Source organism: Etheostoma spectabile, unplaced genomic scaffold (assembly GCF_008692095.1).
Source record: "Etheostoma spectabile isolate EspeVRDwgs_2016 unplaced genomic scaffold, UIUC_Espe_1.0 scaffold00569425, whole genome shotgun sequence".
Taxonomy (NCBI): Eukaryota; Metazoa; Chordata; class Actinopteri; order Perciformes; family Percidae; genus Etheostoma; species Etheostoma spectabile.
The window spans coordinates 1,456-21,771 of record NW_022605121.1 but is presented as its reverse complement, the minus strand read 5'-3'; the positions used below and the strand labels follow the sequence as shown (position 1 = coordinate 21,771).

General features: G+C 38.0%; 1 protein-coding gene across 3 annotated transcripts in view; it reads right to left on the bottom strand.

Annotated features, from left to right (window-relative positions):
* LOC116684955 (zinc finger protein 79-like) overlaps positions 1-13,711 on the bottom strand; it is a 41,025-nt gene extending 27,314 nt beyond the window's left edge. For all 3 annotated transcript variants that reach the window (XM_032510310.1, XM_032510308.1, XM_032510309.1), the window contains exon 1: positions 13,485-13,711. In XM_032510310.1, coding sequence (XP_032366201.1) covers positions 13,485-13,656 — 172 coding nt within the window. In that variant the 5' untranslated portion in view covers positions 13,657-13,711. The remainder of the gene's footprint in view (positions 1-13,484) is intronic.
* Positions 13,712-20,316: the final 6,605 nt, after the last annotated feature.

Below are 20,316 nucleotides of genomic sequence, written 5' to 3'. Positions count from 1 at the left end.
ACTTCATGAGATTCTTCAATGATAAAATTATAACTATTAGAAGCAAAATTCACCAAGACATACCTTTAACTGGCACTGACTAATCTCTAAACTCAGGAACCTTAGAAACAGCTGTAAAACCAGATACATGTTTAGACTGCTTTGCTTCACTTGATCTTTATCAATTTAATTCAATTATTTCGTCATCTAAACCATCAACCTGCCTCTCAGACCCTATCCCTACTTAAAGAAGTTTTACCATTGGTCAGCACTTCTCTACTAGATATAACCAATCTATCTTTATTAACAGGCTATGTACCACAGCACTTTAAGGTAGCTGTAATTAAACCTCTTCTGAAAAAGCCCAACCTTAATCCAGATGTTTTAGCCAACTATAGACCTATATCCAACCTTCCATTTCTCTCTAATATTCTTGAGAAAGCAGTTGCCAAACAGCTGTGTGACTTTCTGCATAGCAACAGCTTATTTGAGGATTTTCAGTCAGGATTTAGAGTTCATCATAGCACAGAGACAGCACTTGTGAAAATTACTAATGACCTCCTAATTGCATCAGACAAAGGACTTATCTCAGTACTTGTGTTATTAGATCTTAGTGCTGCATTTGATACCATTAACCATCATATCTTATTACAGAGATTGGAACACTTAATTGGGATTAAAGGGACTGCTCTAAAATGGTTTAATTCTTATTTATCAGATCGATCTCAGTTTGTTCATGTTAACGATGAATCCTCTGTGCACGCCAAAGTTAGTCATGGAGTCCCACAAGGATCTGTGCTCGGTCCAATCCTGTTCACTTTATATATGCTTCCTTTAGACAGTATGATCAAGAAGCACTCCATAAACTTTCATTGTTATGCAGATGATACTCAATTATATCTATCAATCAAGCCGGATGAAACTAATCAGTTAGCTAAACTCCAAATGTGCCTTCAGGATATTAAAACCTGGATGACCTGTAATTTTCTAATGTTAAGCTCAGATAAAACTAAAGTTATTGCTCTGGGACCCAAGCACCTCCGTGACGCATTATCCAAAGAGATAGTTACTTTGGATGGCATCACCCTGGCCTCCAGCACCACTGTGAGGAATCTTGGAGTTATCTTTGATCAGGACATGTCCTTTAATTCCCACATAAAGCAAATTTCAAGGATTGCCTTTTTTTACCTACGTAATATTGCAAAAATCAGGAATATCCTGTCTAAAAATGATGCAGAAAAACTAGTCCATGCATTTGTTACTTCTAGGCTGGATTACTGCAATTCTTTATTACCAGGCTGCTCGAAAAGTCCATAAAGACTCTTCAGCTGATCCAGAATGCTGCATCACATGTTCTGACAGGAACCAGGAAAAGACATCACATCTCTCCTTTTTTAGCTTCTCTGCATTGGCTTCCTGTAAAATCCAGAATAGAATTTAAAATCCTTCTCCTGACCTACAAAGGTCTTTATGGTCATGCACCATCTTATCTTAAAGAGCTCCTAGTATCTTACTACCCCACCAGAGCGCTGCGCTCCCAGAATGCAGGGTTACTTGTGGTTCCTAGAGTCTCTAAAAGTAGAACGGGAGCCAGAGCGTTCAGCTATCAGGCTCCGCTCCTGTGGAACCAGGTTCCAGTTTGGGTTCGGGAGGCAGACACTGTCTCCACATTTAAGAGTAGGCTTAAGACTTTCCTCTTTGATAAAGCTTATAGTTAGGGCTGGCTCAGAGAGTCCTGAACCATCCCTTAGTTACGCCGCTATAGGCAAAGAGATAACTGTTGTTGTGATTAAGCACTATATAAATTAAATTGAATTCTCTCTCTCTCTCATAGCCACCTCCTCTAGACAGAGGGATGGTTATGTCTCACTCTCTCTCTCTCTCTCTCTCTCTCTCCCCCTCTCTCGTCCACCTCCTCTAGATAGAGGGATGGATATCTCTCTCTCTCTCACACCCACCTCCTCTAGACAGAGGGATGAGTCTCTCTCTCTCTCCCCATCTCCTCTAGACAGAGGGATGGGTCTCTCTCTCTCTCTCCCTCCCCCCATCTCCTCTAGACAGAGGGATGGATCTCTCTCTCTCTCTTCCCATCTCCTCTAGACAGAGGGATGGATCTCTCTCTCTCTCTCTCTTCCCATCTCCTCTAGACAGAGGGATGGATCTCTCTCTCTCTCTCTCTCTCTCTCTCTTCCCATCTCCTCTAGACAGAGGGATGGGATCAGGTTGGTGAGAATTCTAGCCTGGCCAGGCTCCTCTCTTTACCCTGTCTCTCTTAGTTATGTTGTAATAGTTTTAGACTGCTGGGGGACTTCCTTTGACACACCGAGTTCCTCTCTCATCTATTTATCTTTCTATCTTTCCATTTGTGTGCATCCATGTCCCAGAAATGCCTGTTACTAACCTAGCTACTAACCTAGTTACGAGCCTAGTTAAGAACATAAGGACTCCGGGGAGTCATTCCCCGGAGTCCTTATGTTCTTTTTCCCCAGCATGTTTCCTTCGATCAGGGAGGCGCCAAAAATCAGGGTAGCAGCTGTCGCCATGGTCCCGCTACACGTCCTGCGATGCCATGTTACATCCTGCTACGTCCTGCGATGCCCAGCTACGTCCTGCTGTGCCTTGTAACGCTGCACAGGGCCCTGCTATGCTACAAAGAACTACTACAAACAAACTACTATTTATTTTATTTTTATTTATTTTTTGTGACTGTTACTGCTACCCTTCATTTTAACCCCAACCGGTCGTCAGACACCGCCTACCAAGAGCCTGGGTCTGAATGAGGTTTCTTCCTAAAAGGAAGTTTTTCCTCGCCACTGTCGCACTGTTGCTTGCTCTGGAGGAAACTACTAGAACTGTTGGGTCCTTGTATATTCTGGAGTGTGGTCTAGACCTACATCTAGATCTGTAAAGTGTCTTGAGATAACGCTTGTTATGAATTGATACTATAAATAAAATTGAATTGAAATGGGTCATGTAAGGCAAAATTAAACCATATCCATATAAACAACATTGCAGCGGATGCAAGGACATTAGGTGCACCGTTGCAACCTGGAGGGAAAATGTTACTTGCACGCTAGCGCCCTGTGAGCTAACAGACACTAACTAGCACTGGTCACTGCCAGAGGTGGGTAGAGTAGCCAAAACTTTTACTCAAGTAAAAGTACTGTTACTTCAGAATAATACGACTCAAGTTAAAGTAAAAGTAGTCATCCAAATAATTACTTGAGTAAGAGTAAAAAAGTACTTGATGAAAAAACTACTCAAGTAGTAACTGTTGAGTAACGTCTGATTTATTTCTTAACACAAGCATCAATCAGACAAAATACAAAATAATCATATTTAAGCAAACTATTGTTCATCCAATCAATAAAATAAATTAAAATTAATTTATTAATTACAAAATGGCTTAAGTGAGAGACTTGTCACATTCAATTTGGATGGATACTGCATGTGCAAAACATACTGTATGTAACCTAAAAGACAAACATCACCTCTCCACAGCAAAAACTAAAACTACCGCTACGTCTCCTCAGGTTAGATGTTGAGTTGTTGAACGCTCACATGTCCGTTTGTTTTGGTCGACACAGAAGACGCCGCATGATGTAGCTGCTGTTTCGCACTTTTACTAAAAGGTAACAATGCTTTCACTATGAGGCCGGGGGGTTCACGTCTCCACGTCTGTGTTGCCTTGGCGACATTCTTTGATTTACTACGACTGTAAGGTAACACGTCCCGCCCATAGATATATACAGTCTATGGTCCCGCCGCTGAGAACGAGTATGGTCACGTGACTGCACAACGCCGTTTGATTGGTGGAACACAGTCACGTGGTAGAGCCTTAAGCGGAAGTCTCTCTCTCTGTCAAAATAAAACATTAAAATGAGACGTAAAATGAGCGGGGGTAAAAACAATGACGCGTAGAATACCAAAGAGGTAAAAAGAAAAGTAACGAGCTCCTTGTAGCCTAATGTAGCGGAGTAAGAGTACAGTTTCTTCTTCACTAATCTACTCAAGTACAAGTAACAGTATAGTGATTTAAAACTACTCCTAGAAGTACAATTTTTTCAAAAATGTACTCAAGTAAATGTAACGGAGTAAATGTAACTCGTTACTACCCACCTCTGGTCACTGCTGTTGTCTGAAAAACAACACAGACCGGACAAAATGTTGCGTTTACTAGTAAACTGGTGAACTTTGAGACCGACGTATAACTGACTGCTATCTGTTGAATTTTCCTCACGTTACTCTGTCCTCTGTGACTGTCTCCATCTAGAAACTAAGCTGCGCGGTACAGGGAACTCTGACTGGCACATGATCAGACAGGGGTTGGCGGAGCGGTAGATGGGCTCTCCAAAAAAAAAGAGTGTTCTATGAAATGACGCATTTAAAAAAAAAAAATCGCTCAATCACGCAAATTTGATTGTGGGAAGCCAAAATTGTGATCTAGATTAAAATTTGATTAATTGTGCAGCCATACACACCACTGTGACTGTTTCAAAGTTTAATTCAAAGCTATATGATTTGTAGCTTTGTAGGTTGTTGCAGTAGAAGAGTCAACAGAGTCAGGAGAGCTAGAGAGTGCCTTCTCTGTAGAAAGTGTATAGCCAGTAGGAAGTTTATAGCGAGTGGAGAATTTATTGCAAGTAAAATAACTTTATAGCAAGTAGAAAGTTTATTGCAGGTAATTTTATAGTGTGTAGAAAGTTTATAGTGTTGATAGAGTTTAGCGAGAATTAGACATGGAACCTGTTGCGAAGAGAGGGCGACCAGAGATGTGGGAACACTGATTTGATTTTGCCCAACAAGGTTGGCAATACGCTGTTATTCTATTGCTCATATATCATATACGCCTTCTGCACTGTCCATCTCACCTATTTGGCTGAGGAGATAATGCTGCTCTAGTCTATATATACTCACAGAATTGTGTGTGCAATGTGTTCTTCATTATGTATTTTTTTTTTACAAACAAGACACGTTCACAACCAAAACCCTTACTTTATTGTTTTACTTTGTGGAGAAGACAATTACAGTTTTTATTATGCATGGTCCCAAATAGGCTTAGTTATTATTAGTCATTATTTATTTATCCATGAATTCATTCTCAAAATGTACACATTCTCAAAACACATTCATGGCTAATATCTGTGAAACAGTTTTATTTGTTTTGTGATCAAATATTTTTATTTAATACAATTAAACAATACACTGGGACATAACAACGCGTCCCAGGACCATGTGTGGAACAGTTTGTAACAATGCTATCCTTCCTTTCACCACCAGATGTCCTCATAGAGTACTGAAGCTTTCAGTACTGAACCTTTTTTTTTTGACAATTGGATTGAAAGCTTCACTGGTTCAGAAAGTATCCAGTGTGGGGCAAGTTACTTTTAAAAAGTAATTAGTTACAGTTACTTCTTCCAAAAAGTAACTATATTAGATACTCAGTTACAAATTATAAAAGTAACTAGTGCGTTACTTTCAAATAAATGTTTAAATGCTAGAAGGTGACTCCTCCACCCCTCTTAAATGTAACTTAAAATACATGTGCAAGTTCAATTATCTATGGTAAATCTGAATAGTATAATGAAATGGACACTTAATACAAACATATAAAATATATACACTTTTTGTAGTGCAAATAACATAAGCGCCCTGATGTTTATACTTGTGCGCTGTTGTGTGCGTCGAGCCAGCGTGTGTGTGTATGTGCGTGTGTGGATGATAGAGCGAGGGAGAAGTGAGAGACTGATAGTGCTTAGCTTCAGAGCAAAGTAGCCACACTAGAGTCATAGTGCCTATGTTTTCTGACCACCTCCTAGGGATGTTTTTTAAGTTTTAAGATATTGTCCCTGATTTCTTTTCTGAAATTGGCAGATACATGTCAGATGTTAGTTTGGCCTATTTGATGGATAAAAAAAAGACTATCTTGTCTTTTTGTGTAGATCCACCTGCTCCTCATATACATTTCTCTAGAATGAGAAAAAGCCTTTGCCTAATATCAGTAGGTTGTGTTAAGATTTCGTCTCTATCTGGGCTTTTTATTTTCTGAACTGTCCTGCCATTTTGCGCCATCCACAATTGGAAAGCCAACAAGTGTCTCACTTTGTTACTCATTTCATAATATTTTCTATTTATGAATCTTAATGCCCCTCTGCTTTGTATGTTAGTAGTTCAAGTTTTTCCTTGTCTTTCAGTGCATGCAATACTTCTTGTTTGTTTGTACTTCTAGATTGTTGATGTTCTGTTTCTAGTTCTTAATTTCTTTCACTAGCTCCTCCTGTTTACTTAACCTTAAGCTTTTTCAATCTAGAGGAAATGGCAATAATACAGCCCCTCATCACTGCTTAGCTCCTTCCACAAAGTTATCTTCATTTACCTCAAATAATTTAATTGCTTGTGTATTCTTTTTTTATTAAATTGTTATTTAACAATGAGAAATTGAGCCTCCAGTACTTGGCCCTATATTTATTTTCAAGGTGAATGGAGCATGATCTGATATGGTGATTGGCTTTATTTTACACTCATTTACCCTATAGAGATCATGGGGTCTCATTTATAAAAGGGGCGTACGAACAGAACAGGGCTGAAAATGTCCCATTTTCAACGCTTAATCAACGCTATCTCACCGTCACATTGTTTGCTACGGAGCTCAGGAGGATGAGATGGCCCATGGAATACGCGATAGTATCAAACACCCTACCATTAGATAATGGCAGAACACAGTGTAAATAACTAAATGTATAACCGTCCATGTCATTAAATAGAAAGGAATAGTCCTTATCAGGTCTCATCATTGTCGCCATTAAGTAGTGCAGTTAAATAATTTAGCATCATTTCCAGGTCATAGACTTGTCGTACTTGTCCATTCACAACCCAATCTGATGTCATAACTCTTCAATGTAGCAAATTGTATGTTCTGTGAGCGTTTGTGTCATTGCCTGTATGGATCCAAGTCTTTTTTACCTCACCATGATCACTTTAGCGTTTTCTGGGGGTCCTTTCAGCAAAATTATCAATTTACAATTTCTCGTCCAGGTGGCTTATATTTTGTTTTGCTTCTGTAGAGAGCGTGCCTGCCAGGCGATGTGCTAGTGAAAGTGTGTTCAGCCAGGCTTTTGTGAAAATTATTATTATATTATTAATTATCCGTGTATATTTGTAGCTCATCCATTTTGTGTGTGATCAATCTGATGTGTTGTTTATCGATCTGTGTGGTAGTTCCCTTAGCCAGGCAGGCAGCCTTTGTTCCCGTCTTCCTCGCCTCCCGCAGCCGACAACAATCCTTCGAGTGCCAGGTAGTCTGGTGGGTGTCCTCCCTGCCTTCACGGGCAAAAACAAATTGTAGTTTATTTCCTCCTCAAAATAGGTCATTGAGCACTGTAGCGGTTGTGACTATGATTATTTCCAAGCCTTAGGAATAATAAAAAAAAAAGTTCCTTGTAGGCTGAGATAGACTTGCGGAAAGCCAATGATGGCTCTGAAGCGATGTGGCACCAGTTGCTCGAACCAGTTAAAATTTCCTATTACGAGACCCTCCTACCTTTTTGGCCAATAAGGAGACGATTCAAACAAGCCTTGGATTCCAATGAAATTTGAACCCTCTGATGGCTAGTTTTGTGTTTTATCATAAACACTGACTATAATAATGCATAGCACTCCATGAACAGTTTGTAATTACTTATTTCTATATATTTATGTATATAGTTATTTTAAGTATTGTGTGATTGATGTGTGTGTGTTTTTGTATTTGAGAAGTTTTGTATTTTGCACTTTTTTCTTTGAGCTTTCCAAAAGGATCTAAGAAAAACAGAAAAATACATACCTTCATGTACTGTACATTCAAATTCATATAAAATCCATTTTTGGGTCTTTTGAAAAAAGTTCTTTCTTCTGTATTAAGCTGAGACATGTAGCTCTGGTCTTGTGTTGTCTGTATCTCACCTAGATGTCTTTACAACAGTGCATTTTAGTCAGTTTACAGATATATGACATGGTCAGAAAAAAACTCCATTCAAGCCTCTGTAACTCTGTGTCAGCAAGGCCTTGAATCAACGTGACACTTGTAACAAAAACCTGAGTGTGTTACATTTCCAATGATATTAGGCAGACCCCAGACGGCCAAAGTATATGGGAGTTGTACCACTTTTAATATGAGTATGTCGTTTAGACCAAAAAGCATGGAATTTCAGCAAATTCATGAGAGGTTAAAGCTCTGAGAGGTTGTCTGAGAAATGTAAGAGGTAATTTGTTCTCTAGTAGATTGAATTAAATGAATGAAAAACCTATTTAAGGGATTATTTTTACACGATAGGTCAGTGAAGATAATAAAGCAATTACTAAAGTCTTTTTCACAAACTAACAGCTGTGAAAGTTGTGAGGATGTCTGAGACATATTACAGGCAGTTTGATGTCAATATAATTATTAATGACAAACGTGCTGAAATAATCTTTTTAACAAGCATTTCATCAGACGACAGATCAGGGATATTGATATGGTATTTTCAAAGGATTTTTTCTCTCACAAACTAACAGCTGTGAAAGTTGTGAGAGCATGTCTGAGACCAATTGCAGGTGGTTTGATGTCAATATATTAATTAATGATAAACATGTTAAAATAATAATCTTGAAATATACATTAAATAGCCAACAGATCCGAGATACTGATATGGTATTTTCAATAGGGCTGAACAATTTTGGAAAATAATCGAATTGTGATTTTTTTCACCAATATTGCAATTTAATGCAATTTAAAATGTGATTATTTTTTAAGCTAATTATCTGCTGTATTAGTTAACAAAGAAACAAATGATTGTATGACTAACACAATATTAGATGGATTAAACAAACTGTCCTTTACGGTTATTATATTGATTAAATTAGGTGATGCATGAATTTATCTGAATGACTATTCATAAACTACTTTAATCACAGTGACTGATATGTTGAATGTTCAGCCTTGGGATACTTATATTAATATTGTTAATGTAATAACTACCATGACAACATAAAGCACTGACAAGTAAGCCTTGTGTGAACATCATAATTAGTGCTAGTCGGTTAAACGTGTCAACGCAAACCCATTTTTACGGCGTACATTTTTTTTTATTCGCAAGATTAACGTTCTTTTTGGCCTAGCAAACTTTGTAGTTTTTTTCACATGCTGTTGCAATAACCAGTAGTGTTAGAAAAACCACAACAGCACACCGGATCTACCACACACACACACACTTGTTTGGGCTTGTGAGCCGACCAAAAAGTAGTAACGCTACGTTTTAAGTGGATGGCGACCGCGAGACGCCGAAATGGACGACAAAAAGATCCTGGATGGAAAGTTTACTTTTTAAAAGTTGCCAATGGTTCCATTAACAAGACCAAAGTGATGTGTGTTTTGTCGTTGTGAACTGAACTATCATCGCACCTTGTCCAGTCTGAAATACCACTTGATGGCCAAGCACACAGCTGATGCAAATTCTCCGCCCCCCTTATCAAATTATTTTTTATGTTGATGGACAGGGTTACACTGTGTGAGAGATTATTTGCTCAAAGTGTGAATGATTTCTCCAAGTGAGAATGTTAGTGTGAAATTGAACACTACAGTAAGCTATATGCCAATGTTGTTTTCAATATATAATAATATTTGGGGCAAAAAGAAATCAAGGGACATTTAGAATAGATCAAAATGTGCAATTAATTGCGATTATATGCAAGTTAACTATGACAATAATGCGATTAATCACGATTAATATTTTAATTGTTTGACAGCACTAATTATAATTAAAGTCAGTAAAAATCACATTTACTAAAGCGCAGATTGCAGAAAAGCACTTTTTAAAACACTGTCTATGAACTCTACTGGACAGTCTTTAAATATGTGTACAGGGAGTATGGCAGTGCTAGCAGTATTGATCCTACAGCTTGACGACGACAGTTGTAGCAATGAAGGAAAAAAGAAGATTTCAGCTCCGCTGCGACTCTCCGTTTACATTTTTGGTGTAATGTTAGCTTATCCAGTGTGTTTATCAGAGCAGTCAGCCTTGGTCTTGTGCCTAATGCTTGGTGCACATCCGAATAACACTAGCTAAGTATTAATAGCAGTAGCGATATTAATGTACATAGTATGTAGTTTTTTTAATTTTTATATACATATTCAATTAAATTTTATTTACAGTATCAATTCATAACAAGCGTTATTTCAAGACACTTTACAGATAGAGTAGGTCTAGACCACACTCCAGAATTTACAAGGACTCAACAGTTCTAGTAGTTTCCTCCAGAGCAAGCAACAGTGCGACAGTGGCGAGGAAAAACTTCCTTTTAGGCAGAAACCTCGGTCAGACCCAGGCTCTTGGTAGGCGGCGTCTGACGGGCCGGTTGGGGTTAGAATAAGGGTGGCAATAACAGTCCCAAAAATAGTTCTTTGTAGCATAGCAGGGCACTGCACAAATTTGACCAATAACTGGAGGTACCCGCGACTTCAACCAATCCCAGCAGTCCCACGTGCCAGACTTTGTATCAGTATGTGACTCTGAGAACCTATGACCAAGCGAGAGTGAGAAAAGGTTGACGTCACATGTACGTCACCAATTAATTTCCTTGTTTCCGATATGAAGACAATACGCGTGTGACTCTAATATCTCACATTCACCAACAAAATGTACAGTGGAAGGTTGTGCAGAACATTTCTGACTGTCTTGCCAACCTGTATACATTTTAACATCAATATACGGTGTAACGATTTTTCACTCTGAAGCCGCAACTTCAATCTTGTTGGCTCTCTGCAGCGGACGGGGCTGCTGAGTTCCCCCCGCGACCGACGCGCGCGTACGGACACACACACACACACACACACACACACACACACACACACACACACACACACACACACACACACACACACACACACACACTGAGATAAGAAAACTGAGATAAGACGTACAGGATGACCTAAATTGAGGTAAGTGCAATTATAAGTTAAAGTCCAATAAGTACTTCATTAAACTGTATGTGTGTCCTAGGCCAGGTTAAGAAATTAGCAATGTTAAATCAACAAGCTACTGACAGAGATGTTCAAATTTGATTAATTCAATAAATAATTATTTTTTTGGTCTTAAATCCAACCACTTTCATTGCAGCATCCTCAGACTTATTGATAAGGTTACTAGGAAAACTCAGCATTTTTTTTTTTTTTAAAGCTATACAAAAAAAAACAAAAAATCTCTCTTTCTCCTGCAACTTCATTGCAACAAACTTCCAAAAACATTGCAACTTTTATCGCAATTTTTTATTATGAAACTTCCCGCAACATCAGGCATTTTGGGCTGCAACAATCTTAAAAAGGCTGCGAAATCCAGGAGGGACTGAGAAATGGTGAAAGGTGTAAACCGACCCCTGGGTATCCTGCTCTTTCTAAAGGAAATGAGGTCATAAGGGGCAAGATTCCAGACCGGCCCATCTGAGCTTTAATTTACCTCCTCTTTCTCTGCTTTGCCCGCCCAGAGAATTTGGCCCACCCATGAGAGAGAGCCATCATGGCTTTCAAACCATCAAATTGGAAGTTGGTCAAGGCCACTTCCCCAGCCTCCAACTGACTGACTGTTTATTTACATGGAGTCTAGTGGTTTGGTCCATTGTGACATCATGTTAGCTGAATAAAATTAAAACGTTTTGAAATCCCCTCCCCCCTAAAATATAACTGTGAAACGTCTGTCGAAATTAGCTCTCAAACATACCCTGAAACTAAATGAAATTGAGGCTTTGACACAGAAAGTAACATCCGTGAAACCGACGAATATCAAACATTAAACTAACTTCACCCCGATGTTTACTAAACTAAACATTACTAACTTATTTCATGTTTATTTGGCTGAAAAACCTTTTGAAAACTGTTAGAAATCCATAACTAACGTCGCGTTTGATCGGATCGCTAAAGGAAGGAGGCTGAGGGTCGAATTGCGAATTAAGAAAAGGTTTAATGCAACAGCAGTGATGAAGATGATAAGACAAAGACAATCAGACAAAACAACATAATAACACTGCAGCTGACAGCGGACTGGATTCATGCTGCCCCCATGATGGAGTCACGTGAAACCAGTCCTGAATATTCATGTATGCCCTGCACCTGGGGGCGGTTCCTTTTCCGCCTGGTGCATTCAGATCCATTATCATTGGTCTGCCGTTGTCATGACAGCATGCCGAGTGCATCTTCGCTGTCCAATGAGAGTAAACATGCCGCTAAACTCTGCCCCTTTGGGGGTCATTTTGGTTAAAGAACAAATGGGTCTGTCGTGTAAATGTGAAATTCTAACATAATCAACATTGTATTGTCTTAGCCCAGACTAAGACCCCAGGGGACAGGAGACAGCAGGTCCCCTCCTGGCGTTGTAGCAGGAAGCTCCTTTCCATATGTTAAATGCCAGACTTGACCAGATGTATAGTATGGGTTTTGTTTCGCTTTGTATAGTATTTGTTTCGCTGTTGTATAGTATTTGTTTTGCTGTTGTATAGTATTTGTTTTGCTGTATAGTATTTGTTTTGCTGTTGTATAGTATTTGTTTTGTATAGTATTTGTTTCGCTGTTGTATAGTATTTGTTTTGCTGTTGTATAGTATTTGTTTTGTATAGTATTTGTTTCGCTGTTGTATAGTATTTGTTTTGTATAGTATTTGTTTCGCTGTTGTATAGTATTTGTTTGCTGTTGTATAGTATTTGTTTTGCTGTTGTATAGTATTTGTTTTGCTGTTGTACAGTATTTGTTTTGTATAGTATTTGTTTCGCTGTTGTATAGTATTTGTTTGCTGTTGTATAGTATTTGTTTTGCTGTTGTATAGTATTTGTTTCGCTGTTGTATAGTATTTGTTTCGCTGTTGTATAGTATTTGTTTCGCTGTTGTATAGTATTTGTTTTGCTGTTGTATAGGATTTGTTTTGCTGTTGTGTAGTATTTGTTTTGCTGTTGTATAGTATTTGTTTTGCTGTTGTATAGTATTTGTTTTGCTGTTGTATAGTATTTGTTTCGCTGTTGTGTAGTATTTGTTTCGCTGTTGTGTAGTATTTGTTTTGCTGTTGTATAGGATTTGTTTTGCTGTTGTATAGTATTTGTTTTGCTGTTGTATAGTATTTGTTTTGCTGTTGTATAGTATTTGTTTTGCTGTTGTATAGTATTTGTTTTGCTGTTGTATAGTATTTGTTTTGCTGTTGTATAGTATTTGTTTTGCTGTTCTTAATTCATGAACTCCCTGTGCGGCGTCCTTGAGTGCCAAGAAAGGCGTCTTTAAATAAAATGTATTATTATTATTATTATTATTATTATTATTATTAGATCAATTCTTTACAGTCAGAGAAATAGAGAGGGAAGGTGAGGAACAAATGGCCATCTTGAGTTCTTCACAAACAAAATGCAAAATAATCCCATCCTGACTGCATCATACATAGTTTATAACTTTTTTTATAACTCAACAAACCCTTTTGTAATCATAGTTAAACTAATGACGTGCGTAGCCTACTCACCTATCCTGTGTAACTTGACTTCGGGTGTCCCAACGAGCTGCAGCAGTCTGCGCTGCCGAGCGATCTCCTCCTTGTACTCGGCGATAGTGTCTTCAACTGCTCGGACGATTTCTTCAGCAGCAGCAGTTAGTCGCTCGGTGACAAACTCTCTCAGAGACTCAACTGGACACATCGTTGCTTAGTTTCAGCTGAAAGAACGACGGGCACTTGTGTTGTTTACTTCCGCTGGGTGTCACACGGATTCAGTTCCGACGGTGAAAGTGCGGGAGCCTTTTGTTCTGCTTTCAACTGATGGCATTTTATGCAAACTTGTGTGTTTAACATCTGCAGTAAGGATGTGTATCGATAAGGTTATTTGAGGGCGTTCTGCTCATTTATTTACTAACATATTAATGATTCTTAAATCATTAAATATATTTAATGATTCTTTGCTCCTGTCGTGTCCCTCGCTTTACTTCAGTAGCAGATTGGGAGGACTTCCATAGAGAACTGGTTGTTAAAGTCTACATAAAGCTGAAATACTGAATCTTAGTGCAAACAGACTATAATGGTCGAACTGGATTGATATTCTGAGTCAATTTGTCGAGTTGTGAACGTTTTTCACTAAGATGTTCATATCAGCTTTTTCTGAAAGTTTCTGCTTAAATTAACGTGAGCAGTAGGCTACGGCCTTTTATCACAGGAAATACTTATGAAGCACATATGTGTATAAATAGTTAAAGTTATCATGTTTATTCGTTTTTGTTATCTGCACTTTACCTTATCTGGTTCAGGCTGAACGGCCATTACAGAGCTGTCAGACAGGGACACTCAGTGGCAGGTTGGTGAGTTGTGTTCAGCCCACAGACATTCACACAGACATGTCTAATAAAGTTAGACATATATAAAGTTCAGAAGCAGCAAACACACCATAAATATTATTGAAAGTCCAGATCAAGAGTAGTTTTGGAGGCATTCAACAGCAGAACCAAGAAAAGGAGGCAGCTTTAATAATCCAGCCAGCAGCAGGGTTAGATGGATCTAGGTCCTGGGCCCATTTCAGGAAGGAGGTTTAACAAACTCTGAAACAGCCGATTTGAGTTGGTTCAATCACCTCAGAGTAGGTTCACTCAGAGTTAAGCGTGTGCACCACCACTGAATGGAGCCATGAAACTATGATTCACCATGGTAACACCCACAAACAAACTAGTCAGCGGAATACTCACACACACAGCAAGTTTGAACATATATATTGTTAAAAAAAAAACACAACGGCTGCTGCAAAAGAGAGAGAATTTGCATGCGAAAATTGCTTCCAGAGTAAATGCGTTAGTCCAATATAGTTTATTAATATCAGATTTCTATTCAATTTCATTTTATTTATAGTATCAATTCATAACAAACTTATCTCAAGACACTTTACAGCTAGAGTAGGTCTAGAGCACACTGTATAAATTACAATGACCCAACAATTCTAGTAATTCCCACAAGAGCAAGCATTTGTTGTGACAGTGTCAAGGAAAACTCCCTTAGGAAGAAACCTTGGTCAGACCCAGGCTCTTGGTAGGCGGTGTCTGACAGGGCTGGTTGGGGGTGTTATAAGTATAATATTACTGGTGAAATGGTATTGAACCTAGGCCTACAATCTATTTCATTTAGGTGTAATCCTGCGGGCAAAAAAGTACTAGGCCTACTAATCCCATTCTGAGGCTGCAGCACCATCAATGAACAGAATTATAATTCATATCTTTTACTGTGGCCCTCCTCTGCACCCCTCTGAGTGCTTTAAGTGCCAGAGATATGGGCATGTGGCAGCTCTGTGTAATAGTAAGAGAAGATGTAGACAATGTTAAAAGGAGCACGACAGAAAAGAATGTACCGATCATGTGAAATGTTGTAACTGTGGGGAGAGCATCCAGCTTTGGGTTTTTGGATCCAGGGTTTGTCAAATGTATGTCAATGCAGAACATGTGGAGAGAATAAAAAAAGAGAGGAAAATAACATATGCAGAGGCAGTGAGAAGGGTGGAATAAAAATGATGGGGTAAGTCAAGATTGAGTGCAGATCAAAGGTAAATGGAAGTCAACCGATAGAGTTGATACAATGACGAAGATAAAATGTACAGCAGACACAAAAGAATATGATGGTGATTAGTGTCTTTTGCATTATGTTTTACATAATGCAATGAAACGCTAGGAGCCTTATATTCAATCTCCATTGAATAAGAGTCATTGACAACAAACTAAAGCGTTACATGATGAATAAACAAACATGACTAAAGTATTTTTTGTTGTCTTATTTTCAGGGTATCATACAAATCACAATATCAATATTCTGCAGGGTCTTTTCTCAATAACATATAATAAGATAATTCTGAAGCACCAAGATAGATACAAATAAACTCTGGTATAAGGGCTACAAAACAACAAGCCAAAATGTTCCTCACAAACAAAAAAATGTGACAGCAAACTTATTAATGAATGATGAATGAGTCGTGTCTTTACATAACACTCGACTCATTACAGCCTCTGTCAGCATCAGTGTTGCCAATCAGTGGCCAGACAGGTGGTGCTTTGATTGACAGGTGTGATGTGATTCTAAGCATCCCCAACTAATATTGACAAATAGCTCCGTGTGTGCAGCATCGTGAAGTGGAGCGGCGCAAAATGAGCTTTAATAACTGCCAGTTATTACAGCTCTGACTCGTGTGGTTTGTAGATGAGCTGAATATATTGTTGTTGTTGCTCAAGGTGAACATCTCTAAACATATTTATAGGAAAAATGTTTGTAAAAGTGCATTACAAGTGTATATTTACATAACCTGGACATCAGGAGAGCTTTGCTTCTGCTCTTTCTAATCACCTGAAGGAAACTCAAACAAGTGAAAAAAGTGAATAAATTCTGTTGGATCTCAAACATGTGGTTAGAAAAAAAGTTTTGTCTTGTCATTACCCCCCTTGCTATCTTAGCATTGATTTTTCCTCTAACTGCACATACTATTGTTTGCCCTTTGACATCAACCATGCAGTAGTGTCTGTCATTTCCCCATGGAGAAAAACAAATGGTTACAGTTCATAGATTTATGTTTGGATTGATGTCCAAATTCTCAGGACACTTTAATAATTGTTTTCTTAATGCATTGTGTTCTGCAGATTTCAGTTTTTCCTGGTACTGTAAAGAGGTGTTGAGTGGTCTCCTAGCGCCACCCGGTGGTAATTATTTATTTTGCTTTAGATGCAAAACACTACAACATTCCGTATAATCTCTCTTCCTGAGTTCGTGGATGTCTGAATTTCTGCTCAGCAAAACCTGTTTCCACTTCATGTATTTACATGTGTGAGCAAAACTTGTGTACTAAAAAACTTTCATTATAACGTATTTTTAATAACGTAGTCTCAATCAGATCGAGGTCTCCTTTGCAAGCAGGACCAGCAGGATACATATAGCACAGATAAGACACAGACAGAAATATTCACACTTACGTATAAAAGTCAAATTAATTTTAATTAATTATATGGGATGTGACTTTTGAGCTTCAATGTCCATTGCGGTTTGTTCCATTTATAAGGTGCAACTTAATGGACGGTAGTCTCTCCAAGATCATGATTTGTAGAGTATCAGAGTATCAAGTACTGGGATTTCAACAGTAGTTTTAAATTTGATAAGAGATTTGATGTAACAATAGCATGTTCTCTTAGTGTTGCTATTGACGACAATCCTACTTTCTCATAAAGTCACAATGAATATAACTTCTCTGTTGTATAAAGCAGTTCAGAACACAAACAGCTGAAATGGAGCTGCATCCAGCTCACCTTCAGTTCCTTTTGCTTTGTCTCTGAATGGTGACCATTCTTTCAATGCACTGGCATTGAATTATCAAATAAACTATGCAAGACTTACTTTCACTTTTTTTTTATTTCTGCACGTTACTACGTCAAATACTAGGATGTTTTTGCTTTCAAGTCTCGGTAAGTCATCCACCCCCAGTTCTACTCCGCTTTCTAATACAGGCAAAAATCTCAAAATTAATGAGTAAGTAAGTCAAAATTAAGTCATATCCGAGGCACTCTGGCTTAGATTTCTAAGTGACTAAATGTCATACTATCCTTACGTAAAACATGCAGCTAGAAGTTTTTTTTCATAATAATTTCTACAATAATAATTTTTTTATCCCAGTAGGAGTGATAGTGATAGAGTAGGAGGCTAAGTAGAAGTAAAACAAGCAACTCACAAATGCTTTCTTATATTTTATGTGATGGGGAGTCATAAAAATGGAGCAAAACTAAAATAAAAACAATACGAAAAGACAGTGGATTTACAAAGGGTGAGGACAGAACAATGTGATATGCAGCTTCGACAGTACAATGGAACAAGTTGGCACAGAACAGAAAACAGGGTGGCGGGACCATCGGAATTTGGCTTCGAAATAAAAAGGGAGGCTTCATAACAAGATCCTTCATTAAAACGGCGACGACTCATGCTTTTAAAATCACAGAGTTTTAGAATTCAGTAGCTTCATAGCGACGCAGAGTGGATGCACATGTAACAAGTTTCTATTTCTCACTTCATTCCTGTCTTTTTCTCTCTTTTTTTTAGCTTAAAACAGAAGTCATGTTTACAGAATACATGTTTTATCTTTTTATGTTTTTTTTTGTTAAAACAAACTTCAGTTCCCAGAACCACATGTTGGTTTTTTTTGTTGTCTTGAGGTTATTTTCATACTAAAATATATTATTGTATCATTTCAAACTACATTAATGTACACTACAATGTGTAATAAATAACCATAAAAGAAAATATAAAAATAAGACACAAATATAAAAAAGTCTTCTAAAAACTAAACAGGTACATTTTTTTTAATCTGTGAAAAGGGTTCTAATACTGCCATTGTCGAAAAATTATACAGAGGACACACATTTTTTTTTAAAACAGACTAACATTATAACACTGTTCGGTAAAACCAACTGAAACACTTCGACAGAGACCACATTCACTAACGTTTGCTACCTAAAGTGCGGGACAGCTTTTTCTTTCTTTTTTTAACCATCTAAAAACAAGTGCACAAGTTTGGCTGAATTTAATAGTAAATACTTCTGTCTCCATTTTACTTCAAATTCATCTTGGTTTTGTTTATTTTTTGTATTTCTTTCCGAGCCAACCAGGTGGAGCAGAGTGTCTTAAGCTTCAAATATTTAAATCTACAGAAAACGGAATTTTTTTAAACTGAAAGTTCAACATATTAAATATCGCTTCTTCTAAACACTTTACCATCATCGGGAAATGAGTTTACAAGGCATTTCAAATCCACAGGTAAGCTCAGTCTGGACTGTATTTCTCAACAGTTCCCACACGTTCCTCTGCTTCAAAAGGTCTTTACTTTTAACGACAATTTAAGATTTTGGACATTGTGTAGCTAGGACTCTGTTTATTTGTGAACGGATTATATTTGGTTTTTAAATTTGTGTTCAGACACAGTTAGACATTTAAAGGCACCATCCTGGCCCCTGGGAAATTTTATTTGGCCTTTACACTATTTATTGTCATTGAATAGACTTAACAATTAATCAATTTTTTTCAAAAAAAGAATTTGTCAGAAAAATGAATGACCAACATTGATAGTCTAGAAGCCCTAATACTGTGAAGCCCTAACAAGTGGTCAAAATACTTTTTTAGGCCTTTTTAGGCAAATATTTAAATTCACACAGGATGCATCTTTCAGCTAAAAACGAGCTGTTCTGTGCAAGTCGACAAACATTAGTCAATATGGGTCTTGTGTAGGTAACAGAGGGACAGAATACTGCTACATGTGTAAAGAAGAAATTATAACACTGTTCAATGGCACTTTTAACAGCACACAGGTCTTGCATAAGGCTGGAGGCATTAGGGTGGAGCAGGGAACAGCCCCGGTCCTTCACGTACAGTATGACTTCATTATTAAGCTAACAACTGAAACTTTAAGATCAACCAAATAAGGAGAAACTCGGTAAGAATGGGCGCGTGCGTTTCCCGAACCACAGCGGAGCCAGGCGAGAATCTTGAACTGGAGACTCCACCTGTGCAGGCTACGCCGTAGCGAAAACACAGGCCCCTGATGCTGGCTTTAAGGTTGTAACTCCACCTTCCCTGATAGGGCAAATTTGGTTATGGCGTACAGAAGCCGACGTCTCATCCCAGACTCCCATCCCACAATCCTCCCCAAGAATACTTTGTTTTCCTTAAGGCTAACAGTCAAACTGAAAACTAAAGTAATGCTAACTAGCCACGCTAACACAAACAACATCTTGCTAGCTAGTGTACGTATATAACACTGAAGGGCATACGATGCATGAGGCATGTATCCATAGTAAACCAGGAATACTGTAGTGCAGAGGTTTTTGTTCGTAGAACTCAATAAAATACTGATTTAGGAAACTTCATTGGCAATAAAAAGGTATAGAAATCTCTCATCTTTACAGGTTAAAATGTTTTCAAACCAAATTAGTAACACTGACCAAATGAAAACAGACAACAAACAAACAACCTGGTATGTCTCAGTAACAAGTCTAACACGTTGATGGGTGAATTCTGCTTTAAAATCTGGACTTCTATAAACAATTTTAACACTGATATTTCATTTCCACAAGAAAAAAGTCACTATTTTTTTGTTTTGTTTTCTTCAAGTTCAGGCACACCTAGGTTTTGTACACAGTAGTGAACCGTTAAGATCAAGCAACCACCGTGACTTTCTCGACTTTTCTGCGGCTTTGTCTGAATTAACTCGAAATGTCATAACCGAGGCATTATGAGCTGTCCAAAGAGATTTTACATCATTTTTATTTGGCGTTTGTCACCACTTCCTCTGTGGATTCAGCGC